The 14349-nt window shown below is 39.4% G+C and overlaps 1 protein-coding gene across 9 annotated transcripts in view; it reads left to right on the top strand.

Annotated features, from left to right (window-relative positions):
- Positions 1-14349, top strand: part of ankrd52b (ankyrin repeat domain 52b) — a 33265-nt gene that overhangs the window by 2562 nt on the left and 16354 nt on the right. For 3 of the 9 annotated variants that reach the window (XR_012386924.1, XM_073916229.1, XM_073916228.1), the window contains exons 2-13: positions 64-147; positions 624-702; positions 2465-2535; positions 2609-2809; positions 5117-5204; positions 5274-5416; positions 5719-5931; positions 7912-7990; positions 9877-9991; positions 10526-10608; positions 13968-14031; positions 14115-14183. Coding sequence is in view for 7 of the 9 variants with exons in the window: in XM_073916229.1 (XP_073772330.1) it covers positions 64-147; positions 624-702; positions 2465-2535; positions 2609-2809; positions 5117-5204; positions 5274-5416; positions 5719-5931; positions 7912-7990; positions 9877-9991; positions 10526-10608; positions 13968-14031; positions 14115-14183 (1289 nt within the window). In the remaining 2 variants the exon portion in view is untranslated. Of the gene's footprint in view, positions 1-63; positions 148-623; positions 703-2464; positions 2536-2608; positions 2810-5116; positions 5205-5273; positions 5417-5718; positions 5932-7911; positions 7991-9876; positions 9992-10525; positions 11578-13027; positions 14032-14114; positions 14184-14349 lie in introns of all 9 variants that reach the window. The other 6 variants (XR_012386925.1, XM_073916231.1, XM_073916232.1 and 3 more) reach the window with 5 other exon arrangements.

The raw sequence follows: 14349 nt of genomic DNA, 5'->3' as shown, positions 1-14349 counted from the left end.
AACATACTAATGATGACATCACTTTTCACTTCAGCTTCTCATCAAAAGTTTTCTCTCCCCCAGTCTCTCCTGATTCAGGCAGTGTTCAGCCAGAATGCTGAAATGCTGGAGTTTTTATTGGAACAAAATGAAGACGTCAACGAATTGGTATCTGCTTTATCTTGTGCTTCTTGAAGAAACAACTTCAATATATTATATTTGAAGCACTTTACAGTAAGGTTGTATTAGTTAATGTATTTGCTAACATTAACAAACAATGACCAACACATTTATCATAGTATTTATTCATCTTTGTTACAGTTGTTCACTGTTCGTTCGTGTTAACTTGTGGTGCATGAACTAGCACGAATTTGTATTTTAATAATGCATTAGTAAACGTTGAACTATAATTAATAAATGGTGTATTGTTCACAGTATTGTTCATTATTAGTTTGTTAATAAATGCATTAACTAATAAAGTCTAAGTGTAAAGGGTGACATATATTTAAATTCTAATGCTGTATTTATTCGTAAAAACGCATTATTCCAAATGGCTGATGAATGCTAATCAAATGCTACAAGATGCACAACATATATGCACAGACATTATAATTGTAATGTAATGTCCAGTCGTGTTGTTTCAGGACCAAGAGTGTCGCAGCGCTCTGCACTGCGCTGCGTTTGTGGGTGGTGCTCATATCATGGACCTCCTCATCAGTTCAGGTGAGAGATCAGGAAATTCATGAACTTAGGGTAAGGCGTGCAGTAGAGACACTGGTCGTTTTGTATGCAAACATCAGTGCCTTAAGTTTGAAGTGAGTAGCTTCTGGCGGTCAGTGCAAACAGAGGTGTCATGTGCGCTCTCTTCTGCTCATTAGAGATCACCCTAAATGCCACATTCTGGATCAGATGCAGAGGCTTTATAGTTCTGGCTGGAAGGCCTGCCAATAGAGCGTTGTAATAATCCAGCCTGGACGGAACAAGAGCTTGAACAAGGAGTTGTGTAGTATATTACTGATCCTCCCAATGTGTTGTACAAGGCAAATCTGCAGTACTGGGAGGTTTCAGCAGTGTATTCTTTCAAGTTCAGCTGATCATCTAGTCACAACTCCAAAGTTGCTGGATGTCCTGGAACACTCTTAAAATTAAAGGTTCTCTTTTGAAATTGATGGCTTCACGAAGACCTTTTAACCAAAGTGTCAATTACAGGGGGTTTAATGCTTGATCCCTAGCCTTGAACACCATTTGCTGTTCAAATCTAGCCTAGAGCGCTGTCTGCTGTTAATATCTAGTCTAGAGCGCCGTCTGCTATTAAAACCAAGCCCAGAGCGCCGTCTGCTGTTAAACACTAGCCTAGAGCGCCGTCTGCTGTTAAAAACTAGCCTAGAGCGATGTCTGCTGTTAATATCTAGTCTAGAGCGCCGTCTGCTGTTAAAACCAAGCCCAGAGTGCCACCTGCTGTTAAAACCAAGCCCAGAGCGCCGTCTGCTGTTAAAACCAAGCCCAGAGCGCCGTCTGCTGTTAAACACTAGCCTAGAGCACCGTCTGCTGTTAAAAACTAGGCTAGAGCGCCGTCTGCTGTTAAAAACTAGCCTAGAGCGCCGTCTGCTGTTCAAAACTAGCCTAGAGCGCCGTCTGCTGTTCAAAACTAGCCTAGAGCGCCGTCTGCTGTTAAAAACTAGCATAGAGCGCCATCTGCTGTTCAAAACTAGCCTAGAGTGCCGTCTGCTGTTCAAAACTAGCCTAGAGCGCCATCAGCTGTTAAAACTAGCCTAGAGCGCTGTCTGCTGTTCAAAACTAGGCTAGAGCACGGTCTGCTGTTCAAAACTAGCCTAGAGCAACCTCTGCTGTTAAAAATTAGCCTAGAGCGCCATCAGCTGTTAAAACTAGCCTAGAGCGCTGTCTGCTGTTCAAAACTAGGCTAGAGCGCCGTCTGCTGTTTAAAACTAGGCTAGAGCGCCGTCTGCTGTTCAAAACTAGGCTAGAGCACCGTCTGCTGTTCAAAACTAGCCTAAAGCACCCTCTGCTGTTAAAAATTAGCCTAGAGCGCCATCTGTTATTAAAAACTAGCCTAGAGCGCCGTCTTTTTTTAAAAACTAGCCTAGAGCGCCGTCTGCTGTTAAAAACTAGCCTAGAGCGCCGTCTGTTGTTAAAAACTAGCCTAGAGCACCTTCTGCTGTTAAAAACTAGCCTAGAGCGCCGTCTGCTGTTAAAAACTAGCCTAGAGCGCCGTCTGCTGTTAAAAACTAGCCTAGAGCGCCGTCTGTTGTTAAAAACTAGCCTAGAGCACCTTCTGCTGTTAAAAACTAGCCTAGAGCACATTCTGCTGTTAAAAACTAGCCTAGAGCGCCGTCTGCTGTTAAAAACTAGCCTAGAGCGCCGTCTGCTGTTAAAAACTAGCCTAGAGCGCCTTCTGCTGTTATAAACAGTTTTCTGCAGAATCTCATGTTTTTCTGTTGTTGTCTGTGCTCATCTGTGGTTGTAGGTGCTAATGTTAATGCTAAAGATCAGGAGTGGTTGACTCCTCTGCATCGAGCAGCTGCTTCACAGAATGATGTAAGTTCAGGTTGATTTCATGTTGTATTTTATGTGTTTTTTTTTTACTCTGACTGCATTATTTTAATTTCAGGTGTCTGTGGGCCTGCTGATGGAAAAGGGAGCAGATGTGAACACACAGGACAGATTCTGCCAGACGCCATTACATGTAGCTGCAGCCAACAGAGCCACTAAATGTGTGGATGTTTTGCTTTTTCACGAGAGCAGTTTAAATGCAACGGATTGTTTTGGGAGAACAGCTTTACATCACGCAGTGCACAGCGGGCATGCAGAGGTACAGCAGGATCTAAATCACAATATAATGAACATTTCATTAAGGAATTATAATCCTTAGGGCGCCACAGCATCTACTGTTAAAAACTAGCCTAGAGCACCATCTGCTGTTAAACACTAGTCTAGAGCGCCGTCTGCTGTTAAACATTAGCCTAGAGCGCCGTCTGCTGTTAAACACTAGCCTAGAGCGCCATCTGCTGTTAAACACTAGCCTAGAGCGCCATCTGCTGTTAAACACTAGCCTAGAGCGCCATCTGCTGATAAAAACTAGCCTAGAGAGCCATCTGCTGTTAAACACTAGCCTAGAGCGCCATCTGCTGTAAACACTAGCCTAGAGCGCCATCTGGTGTTAAACACTAGCCTAGAGCGCCATCTGGTGTTAAACACTAGCCTAGAGCGCCATCTGCTGTTAAACACTAGCCTAGAGCGCCATCTGCTGTTAAACACTAGTCTAGAGCGCCTTCTGCTGTTAAAAACATGCCTAGAGCGCCATCTGCTGTTAAACACTAGCCTAGAGTGCCATCTGGTGTTAAACACTAGCCTAGAGCACCATCTGCTGTTAAAAACTAGTCTAGAGCACCGTCTGCTGTTAAACACTAGTCTAGAGCGCCGTCTGCTGTTAAACACTAGCCTAGAGCGCTGTCTGCTGTTAAACATTAGCCTAGAGCGCCGTCTGCTGTTAAACACTAGCCTAGAGCGCCGTCTGCTGTTAAACATTAGCCTAGAGCACCATCTGCTGTTAAACACTAGCCTAGAGCGCCGTCTGCTGTTAAACATTAGCCCAGAGCACCATCTGCTGTTAAACACTAGCCTAGAGCGTCGTCTGCTGTTAAACATTAGCCTAGAGCACCATCTGCTGTTAAACACTAGTCTAGAGCGCCATCTGCTGTTTAAAACTAGTCTAGAGCACCGTCTGCTGTTAAACATTAGCCTAGAGCACCATCTGCTGTTAAACACTAGCCTAGAGCGCCGTCTGCTGTTAAACATTAGCCCAGAGCACCATCTGCTGTTAAACACTAGCCTAGAGCGCCGTCTGCTGTTAAACATTAGCCTAGAGCGCCGTCTGCTGTTAAACACTAGCCTAGAGCGCCGTCTGCTGTTAAACATTAGCCCAGAGCACCATCTGCTGTTAAACACTAGCCTAGAGCGTCGTCTGCTGTTAAACATTAGCCTAGAGCACCATCTGCTGTTAAACACTAGTCTAGAGCGCCATCTGCTGTTAAACACTAGTCTAGAGCACCATCTGCTGTTTAAAACTAGCCTAGAGCGCCATCTGCTGTTAAACACTAGTCTAGAGCGCCGTCTGCTGTTAAACACTAGTCTAGAGCACCATCTGCTGTTAAACACTAGTCTAGAGCACCATCTGCTGTTAAACACTAGTCTAGAGCGCCGTCTGCTGTTAAACACTAGTCTAGAGCACCATCTGCTGTTTAAAACTAGCCTAGAGCACCATCTGCTGTTAAACACTAGTCTAGAGCAGCGTCTGCTGTTAAACATTAGTCTAGAGAACCATCTGCTGTTAAACACTAGTCTAGAGTGACGTCTGCTGTTAAAAACTAGCATAGATCCCCGTTTGCTATTTAAAAACTAGCCTAGAGCACCGTCTGCTGTTAAAAAGTAGCCTAGAACGCTGTCTGCTGTTAAAAACTAGCCTAGAGCACCATCTGCTGTTAAAAACTAGCCTAGAGCACCGTCTGCTGTTAAAAAGTAGCCTAGAACGCTGTCTGCTGTTAAAAACTAGCCTAGAGCACCATCTGCTGTTAAAAACTAGCCTAGAGCACCGTCTGCTGTTAAAAAGTAGCCTAGAACGCTGTCTGCTGTTAAAAACTAGCCTAGAGCACCATCTGCTGTTAAAAACTAGCCTAGAGCACCATCTGCTGTTAAAAACTAGCCTAGAGCGCCATCTGCTGTTAAAAACTAGCCTAGAGCACCATCTGCTGTTAAAAACTAGCCTAGAGCACCATCTGCTGTTAAAAACTAGCCTAGAGCACCATCTGCTGTTAAAAACTAGCCTAGAGCGCCATCTGCTGTTAAAAACTAGCCTAGAGCACCATCTGCTGTTAAAAACTAGCCTAGAGCACCATCTGCTGTTAAAAACTAGCCTAGAGCACCATCTGCTGTTAAAAACTAGCCTAGAGCACTATCTGCTGTTAAAAACTAGCCTAGAGCACCATCTGCTGTTAAAAACTAGCCTAGAGCGCCATCTGCTGTTAAAAACTAGCCTCAATCAAGACCACTGTTGATGTTGGAATAAAAAATGTGAAATCACATATCACTTCTCTTCATGACTAATCAGTATTGTCCTCAGACAGTGGCTCTGCTGCTGAACAAAGGGGCCAATGTGAGTGCCAGAGACATAAAGGACCGGCAGCCGCTCCATCTGGCCGCCTTTCTAGGTAGGCAATCTTCTGTCTCTGAATTCTTCAGCATACATGGGATTTCAATATCTGATTGTGTGTGATCAGGGAACATGGAGGTCGTGAAGCTGTTGTTGGCGTTCAGAGCTGATGTGTCCTGCAGGGATAAACTGGCCTTCACTCCTTTACATGCGGCAGCTCTTGGCGAACACACTGAAGTGCTCAAATACCTGCTGAAACACGGAGCACAGGTCAGCAATCTGAAAACACCATTTCTTCAACACGTTTCTGATCATAATAGATTTTATAACTCATTTCTAATTTTATTTTAATCTTTGCCATGATGACAGCACATAATATTTGACTAGAAATTCTTCAAGACACTAGTATTCAGCTTACAGTGATATTTAAAGGCTTAACTAGGTTAATTAGGGTAAAGTAGGGTAATTAGGCAAGTCATTGTATATGCTTATATCATTAAACATTGCAGTAACATGCTGTGGACTACAAAACCTCCAGCTGTTGCCGAGATTTATTTTAATCTATTTAACAGATTGATGAAGCGGATGGTTCTGGAAACACTGCTCTCCACATGGTGTGCAGTGCTGGTCTGGAGTCAGTGGTGTGTGACCTGGTGAACTGCGGTGCCGATGTGAACCGTCCAAACCTGCGCGGCTCCACACCTCTGCATCTGTGTGCTGAGTCCCCCGACGGAGCCCTGTGCCTGGAGCTGCTGGTCAATAACGGAGCACACGTTAACATTCCGGTCAGGAACTCATGAATGCAAAATCAGCTTTAACAAAAAAAATTAGTTTCGCTTTATTGAATTATAATTCCTGCTATTAACAAACCATGAACTATAGCTATGCTTCCATGCAAAGATGCGCAAGACTGGAATATTGCATACAATATTTGCGCACCATTTCCATCCAATGATTCAAAGAGAACAAAATCGTCACTTCCTGAAAAACATTAGACACAAAAATGTAGTGTAGTGCGCTAGGAGAAGTCACTGTAGTCTTTTTTTCTTCTCTAATAAATTACACCTCAGAAAATGAAGTCAAAACACAATGAACGCATTGGCGTAGTGATTAGTGTGTCGACACATGCACTCAAGTGCTCTTGGCAACCCGAGTTCGATTCCCGCCTCGTGGTCTTATGCCGATCCTTCCCCTCTCTCTGCCTCCCTGTCAACACTCTCTACTATCCTATCCATTAAAGATGTAGACCCCTTAAAAATAATTGTAAAACATAAATACATGTGAACGCAATGCAATGGCTTTTGAAGGCATGAGACGCTCAAGACAGTTCTGGAGAGAATAATAATTATATAATAATATTAATAATACTGAACCACTGTGAGTTTGGCTGAGGGATTGTTAAATGACCAAAACTACATTTCACATGTCTTACAATGGGCTGGAAATGCTGGTTTGTCCATTAATGTTATCCCATTTTAAACGCATGATCTATGAAAACAAAAGTTTCTCAGTTTTGCACATACATTTTTAATGTGCATATTTAAAATTAATGTGCATCCTGGAATTTTTTAATGTGATTTTTGTTCAAAATGCGCAGAAAAATGGGTGATGCTGTGGCGTATTAGGTAGTGCTGTTGCCTCACAGCAAGAAGGTCACTGGTTCAAGCTTGGGTCAGTTGGCGTTTCTGTGTGTTTGCATGTTCTCCCTGCATTCGCGTGGGTTTCCTCCAGGTGCTCCGGTTTCAGTCCAAACACATGCGCTATAGGGGAATTGAATAAGCTAAAATTGTCCGTAGTGTATGAGTGTGAATGAGTGTGTATGGATGTTTCCCAGTGATGGGTTGCAGCTGAAAGGGCATCCGCTGCGTAAAACATATGCTGGATAAGTTGGTGGTTTATTCCACTGTGGTGACCCCTGATTAATAAAGGGACTAAGCTAAAAATTGGATGAATGAATGAATTAATGCACATAAAAATAGGTGTGTGGGAACATAGCTAATGAATTTTGCTTCAATAATTCCCAATGTTCTGCTCATTAATAAATATTAAGGTAGCATTTGGGTTTAGATATTGGGTAGGATTTGGAAACTACAACCAAGTCATGCTGAATATGTTCTTAATTAGTAAAAAATAAACAGCCAGTATATTAATAATAGGCAGGTAATAAGCTAGAGAATTGGTGCTTAAAAGGGTCTTATTATGCCCCTTTTTTAATAAGATGTCAAACAAGTCACTGATGTCCCTTGAGTGTGTGTGTGTTTGTGTTTGTGTGTGTTTCAGCTCAAATACCACACTAATAATGTTTTATAATTCTCTGAAACTGACCCTTTCAGGCTTTGATCCTAACTGTGGAGTTTTGGTGACTGTCGCTTTAAATTCAAATGAGATTGTGCTCTTTTCAAAAGAGGGCGGAGCTACAAATGCCTGTGTGTCAGCATAGTGGCAGATTCAAAACTCTTAACAGCTGCTTCTCACTCAGGGCTGTTTATGCTAATGAGGGAGAGATGGTCACTAGTAGGCGGGGCTTTCTCCCTCTGATGACACGTACAAAGAGAGAATGTCAATCAAAGTGTTCTATCAAGTGTGATTAATGAATAAATAGATTTTTACCAATGGAGGCTGGTTATACTGTATACACACACTGTTGCCACACAGCTGTCTTTAAACCCCTTAAAAAATGCATAATAGGTCCCATTTAAATTAAAGTGTTACCAAAAAGTGTATTGTCTTTATTTTCTTTGACCTTTCTGTTATTTTGATTTCAGAATAATGAAGGGAAGAGTCCTTTGCACATGGCCGCCATTCATGGACACTTCACCCGTTCCCAAATACTCATTCAGAACGGTAAAGTACAAACCTAATGAAATTAATAGTAGTAAGATGCCGGTAAAGGGGTCTTGAACTCTTGGTTTCTGCGTTTGCCTCTTTTTATTTATAGTTCAAGACAAAATTATGAAATTTTAACTTTTAAAAACATTTTTCAAGTTATGTGGAAATTTTTCACAGAATTTCCTTATATATGTGTATGTTAAACTGATAAGGTTAATATTATTGGCCCCTTTTAGAAATTATTATTGTTTTGGTTGGTTACAGAACAAACCATGACAACAAATGAGAGGGGGGGCTTAATTTTATCCATCATTGTTTGGATGGTAGTTGTTTCTTGTTTGTTATTGGTGGTTTTAATGTTAATCCCGCCCTTATGCTGGTAAACACCAATCAGAGAAGAGATGATGATGAAGAAGGAGGGAAGATTATTTTTAAATCAATATTATCAGGACACGTGAGATTTAAAAAAGAATGAATATCGAACAATGCAGTTCTCTAAAAAAAATAAAACACGTCTGACTATGATTCAGAGAGAATTTTTAATAATACCAGTCAAAATATCAGTCCTTTGTCTTTTTAAGTTTTATTTTTTATTTTTGTTTTCCTTTTTGTTTTCTTTTCTTTTCCTTTTTTTTTCTTTTTTACTTTTTCTTTACTTTTTTTGGTTTCTTTTGTTTTTGTTTTTTCTTTTGTATTTCCTTTTTGTTTTTCTTTTCCCCCTTTGTTTTCTTTTTTCTTTTCCCTTTTTTCGTTTTCCTTTTTGTTTTCTTTTTTGTTTAAATTTCTTTTCTTTTCTTTTTCTATTATTATTATTATTGTTATTATTAATATTATTTTACACCTCCCTGTTTTCCTTTATTTTGTTTATTACATGTATTTTCTTTTTATGCTCACTGTGATATGCTGATTGCATGCACTTTTTAAAAATGTTCATACAAAGATAGAAAAAATACGTTCTAGTACAATTTGTGCTCTGCTTAGTCTGATACAATTCCATAAGTCCATTTCCCAAAAACCAGGCTATCTGAAATTTTTGCCAATATCGATGACAGATGTGACAGATGTCATGCACCAAGGTGTAATTTGAGTCATATGTTCTTTATGTGCCCTCTGTAACAGAATTGTTTGATTAATTATTTTACAATTATGTCCAAGATGTTGCAGGTAAAAATAAACCCATCCCTTGATGTTGCCATTTTTGGGGTTCCAAAGATTTAGTCCCAATTCAATTATAAACATCTTGATGTTTTGGCCTTTACCTCAGTTATAGCCAGGCGTCGTATACTACTTCACTGGAAATCAAATAAGCCTCCAACTACATCCCAATGGCTTGTAGATACCATGTATTTTATTAAGTTGGAAAAGGTTAGATGCTCTGGGAAAACTAATTTCTTTAAAAAGTGGCAGTGTTTTATAACTTACTTTAACTCTATTAAGGTATTGCCTTCCATTTAATAGATGCACTCTCCTTCCCTTTTTAATTTATTTCATAGTAATTTAATTAGTTTGTTTTATCTAATACTATTTTATACTGTTTAATTATAAATATTTACTTCCAACATTGACAATGTATTTGAACATTTGATTGTGATATTTGGTTGTAATTCTCTGTACACTTAATACTCTTGTTTCCATTTTTCTTCCCTCTTTTATTATTATCATTATTATTGTTATTAATATTTCTCTTATATATATATATATATATATATATATATATATTTTATTATTATTATTATTATTATTATTATTATTATTATTATTATTATTATTTTATTCTCTTTTGTAAAAAAAAGATAATGATATGTAACTATCTGTACTGATGTAGTGTTTGTTTTTTCCACAATAAACAATTTAATCTTAAGGATAGAAAAAATACCCTTCTTTTCTCTTGTGTCTTGTAGGTGCAGAAGTGGAGTGTGTGGATAATTATGGAAACACTGCTCTTCACACTGCTGCTAAACATGGACACGAGCTGCTCATCAGTGAACTGCTGAATAATGGTGCCGACATAGCCAGGTCTGTTTATACTAGATTATTAAAAAACACACAAATTTCTTTAATAGAGCAGATACTTTGACTGACAGTTGGTATTATTTTTGTTTGTATTTTCACTCAATGATGGAACCAAACTGAGAAAAATGCTAAGAAGGACCAACGCCAAGCACGGCACAAGTGGATTTAAAGATCACAGACTGATCTTTTACCAGTGGTTTTAGCTAAAAATCTATTTAAAAACATTAATTGTGAATGAAAATTCATTTCACATCAGTAAATATCTGAATAGCAAAAAAGCAAAAATGTAATTGATTAACGTAACTTTCTTTGAAAAGTAGAGCTGTTCTGCAAAACAAGACTTTTTTTCTGAATTGATTTATGCAGAACTATTTATTATATATTTATTTACAGTATTTAAAACAAGTGTATTACAAGTATTCTATATTATACTTTAAAAGTAATCCCTCTGTGGATAATTTAATTACAGCAACGAGTTGCTTTGTAACTCATTACACCACACTCTGATTGTAATTTGCTTTTACAAAAACTGTCCAGGCGAGGCATTGATGGCATGACTCCATTGCACTTGGCGGTGTTGTACGGCTATTCAGACTGTTGTCTTAAGCTACTTACCTCAGGTAAAATCACACTTACACACTGTCTGCAAATCCCCATCTCCTTTTGTGTGCATTACTGTGCAGAAGTCTAAGGCCGTTTTATTTTTGCTATTATTTGAAATAATGCAGATTTTTGTTTGCTCGAGTTGTCTAAAAGAGTCAGAGATCTGGTCTGGTTAATAGAAAAAACCCCCCCCTGATATTTCCTACTGACACGCTACAGCTGGAGATTAAAGAAATACACAGCCATTACACCCTGCAGCCCAAGACCGGTTACTCACTGAAGGTAAACAGAGCTGAGCCTGGTCAGTACCTGGATGGGAGACCTCATGGGAAAACTAGTTTGCTGTTGAAAGTGATGTTAGTGAGGCCAGCAGGGGGCGCCCAACCTGTTAGTCTTAATGCCCCAGTATAATGAAGGGGACACTACACTGTCAGTGAGCACTGTCTTTCCTATGAGACATTAAACCCAGGCCCTGACTCTCTGTGGCCATTAATAATCACATGACACTTCTGGTAAAGAGTAGGGGTGTAACCCCGGTGTCCTGGCTAAAACTCGACCATCCCCAACATCATCCCCATCCACTGAATTGGCTCTATCACTGTCTCTCCACTACCCCAATAGCTGGTGAGTGGTCAGCGCACCGGTGTCGTTGTCACATCATCCAAGTGGAGCTGCACACTGGTAGTGGTGTGAAGAGACCCCCCTCATGATTGTGAAGCGCTTTGGGTGTATGGCCATACGTGATAAATGCGCTTTATAAATACACATTACATTACATTACTCACAATACAAATAAATGACTGATTAAGTGACTCGACAAATGATTAAAACCATTTTTATGTTGGTGAAAATACTATTGGCCTAAGACAGTGGTCACTAAACTTGTTCCTGGAGGGCCGGTGTCCTGCAGATTTTAACTCCAACCCTAATCAAACACACCTGAACAAGCTAATCAAGGTCTTACTAGGTATACTTAAAGCATTCAGGCTAGGGTTGGGCATCTAAGCTATAATGCCGATCCGATACGCATCTCGATACAAAGAATACGATCCGATATATTAGCGATACATTTGTGACATATTGCAATGCAACACGATACGATTCACACCCATATCACGATACGATGCGATATTTCAGCACTAACTAATTAGATCAAGTTTATGAGATGATGTGAAAGAGGATGCTGTGCCATTGAATGAGTTTGATTATTTATAAACCAAGCAAAACCAAGACTTTTTTTTACAAACTGGCTCTTCTCTCAGAGCCAGAGTGTCAGTTTACAGTAGAGGGCCATTTTAGAACATATAGCACATATTATTTAAGTATTTTCAAGATAAACAGAATGTATAAGTGCAATATATATTAAAATATATATGTAAATATTTGCACTCTTTCAACATAAATAAATTTAGCATTGCACAACAAGAATTGTGATTTAACTTTTCAACTATGAAAACAAGTTTTACAAAGATATATTGTGCCACTGATTATTCAAAACTTAAGTCGGTGAACTAGCAGTGTTATGCTGCTTTGAAACATCACTGTCACTGTAAACAACAGGCTAATAAAAATATAACAAACCAGCAATCTTCTTGCTGTGAGGTGGTCAAACTACCCACTGTGCCACCGTGACACCCAATTATTTTTATCATTATTATTATTAATATTATTATAATTAAATAAAAATTAACAGGAGGAGGTGTTTAAAACCTTCGTTCTCCGTGACACTAGGCTGAATATCTTTGCAGATGAACAATGCAATAGCATCCGTTATTGGCGTAGAGCGAGCAGAACTGTTGCACATGGAGAAAAAAACTTGCAATGCTTTTCTCACCACTTTTGGAGCTGGTAGTTGAAGCAGTGCGAAAGCCGGGGATGCAGAAACACTGGAAGATGCTTTCACAACAACACCGTGGCGCCGCTTCAAGTGAGATTTCAGATTAGTCGTACTGCCCGCGTATTTTACAGATGCGCGGCACATTTTGCAAATTGCATCTGTCCTGTCATGTCGTCCATCCTTAAATCCATAATGTTGCTTGCCATACTTTAGATTTAAAACTCAGTGGGGAATAAAATGTTTGTTTTGCTTCTCGCGCTTTCTGAGGGCGCACCACTAGCTTCATCCGCACACCTGATACACTGAGTTGTAGTGTGTGCACATCCGCAAATCCGTTGCTAAGGCTTACTTTATGTAGGTCGATTAAATTATGCGCCAAAAACAGGTTGACAACACTTGTTAATAAATAAAAAATACATTCTATATTAAAAATATAAGCTGTATCTCGGAATAATCGATGCATCTCGCAAAAACCGATGCATCTCGATTTGCTTCCAAAATTTCATTCATCCTCTGCTGCTCAACCGATGCACTCGCATCGTGCACGCGCATGACCGCGTATCGATACATATCGGTTAATCTTCCCATCCCTAATTCAGGCAGGTGTGTTGAAGCAAGTTGGAGCTAAACCCTGCAGGGACACCGGCCCTCCAGGACCGAGATTGGTGACCCCTGGCCTAAGACCATACCTGCCAACACATTTCCTAAGGAGTCTCCTGTATATCACACCCATCTCCCGCCACCCTCCAGTTTTGTTATTTCTCCCGGGAAACTCCCGTATTTTGTATGAGCCAATCTAGTTATGGAAAAAACGTTTCTCGTGTTTGTAAAGTTGCCAGATCCTCTATGAAGCTCATCACCTCACACAATTGATCAAATATACAGTTGAAGTCAGAATTATTAGCCCCTTTTTTTCGTTTAAAATATTTCCCAAATTATGTTTAACAGAGCAAAGAAAATTTTCACAGTATGTCTGATAATATTTTTTCTTCTGGAGAAAGTCTTATTTGTTTTATTTCGGCCAGAATAAAAGCAGTTATTAATTTTTCAAACACCATTTTAAGGACAAAATTAGCCCCTTTAAGCAATATTGTTTTTCGATAGTCTACAGAACAAACGATCGCTATAAAATAACTTGCCTAATTACCCTAACCTGCCTAGTTAACCTAAATAACCTAGTTAAGCCTTTAAATGTCACTTTAAGCTGTCTTAAAAAATATCTAGTCTAATATTATCTACTGTCATCATGGCAAAGATAAAATAAATCAGTTATTAGAAATGAGTTATTAAAACTATCATGTTTAGAAATGTGTTGAAGAAATCTTCTCTCCATTAAACAGAAATTGCAGAAAATAATTGCGAATAATTCTGACTTAAACTGTAACAAAATCTCGAAGCAATTTTAACCTCAATCTGGCAACATGCGCAGTAGTAGTAGACCGGGGGAGTGGGGTCATATGTTGGCAGGTATGCCTGTAGACATTTGCACAGTACTGCACGTCTGTGTATCTTTGTCTAAGAGACTGTTCGTGTCAGCAGGGTTTGATATAAACACACTGGATGGCCTGAGCAGGACGTGTTTACATATCGCTGCTTCAGGAGGGTAAGTTAAGCCTGTGAGTGTATTTTGTTTAATATAATAGAATTAAATAGTTGTACATCCTTTGTTTGTTTGTCGACTGACAGGAATGTCGAATGTCTTAAGCTGCTGTTGGACAGTGGTGCTGATTGGAGTATAAAGGACAACATAGGAAGGTAAAGTGATTCATGTTCAATAATGTTACGTCCTTTTAGATGTTAATGTTAAACTAAGGGTATTTGGCATAACATACAATAGTTTAGTGTGTGTGACAAGTGGATGGAGAAAGAAATGACTTGAAAACTAAATATCAATGCAATTATTTATTGCCCATACTTCCAG

This window comes from Danio rerio, chromosome 11, assembly GCF_049306965.1.
Source record: "Danio rerio strain Tuebingen ecotype United States chromosome 11, GRCz12tu, whole genome shotgun sequence".
Taxonomy (NCBI): domain Eukaryota; kingdom Metazoa; phylum Chordata; class Actinopteri; order Cypriniformes; family Danionidae; genus Danio; species Danio rerio.
Note: the sequence above shows the minus strand (reverse complement) of the source record. Positions and strands in the feature narration are given on the sequence as shown.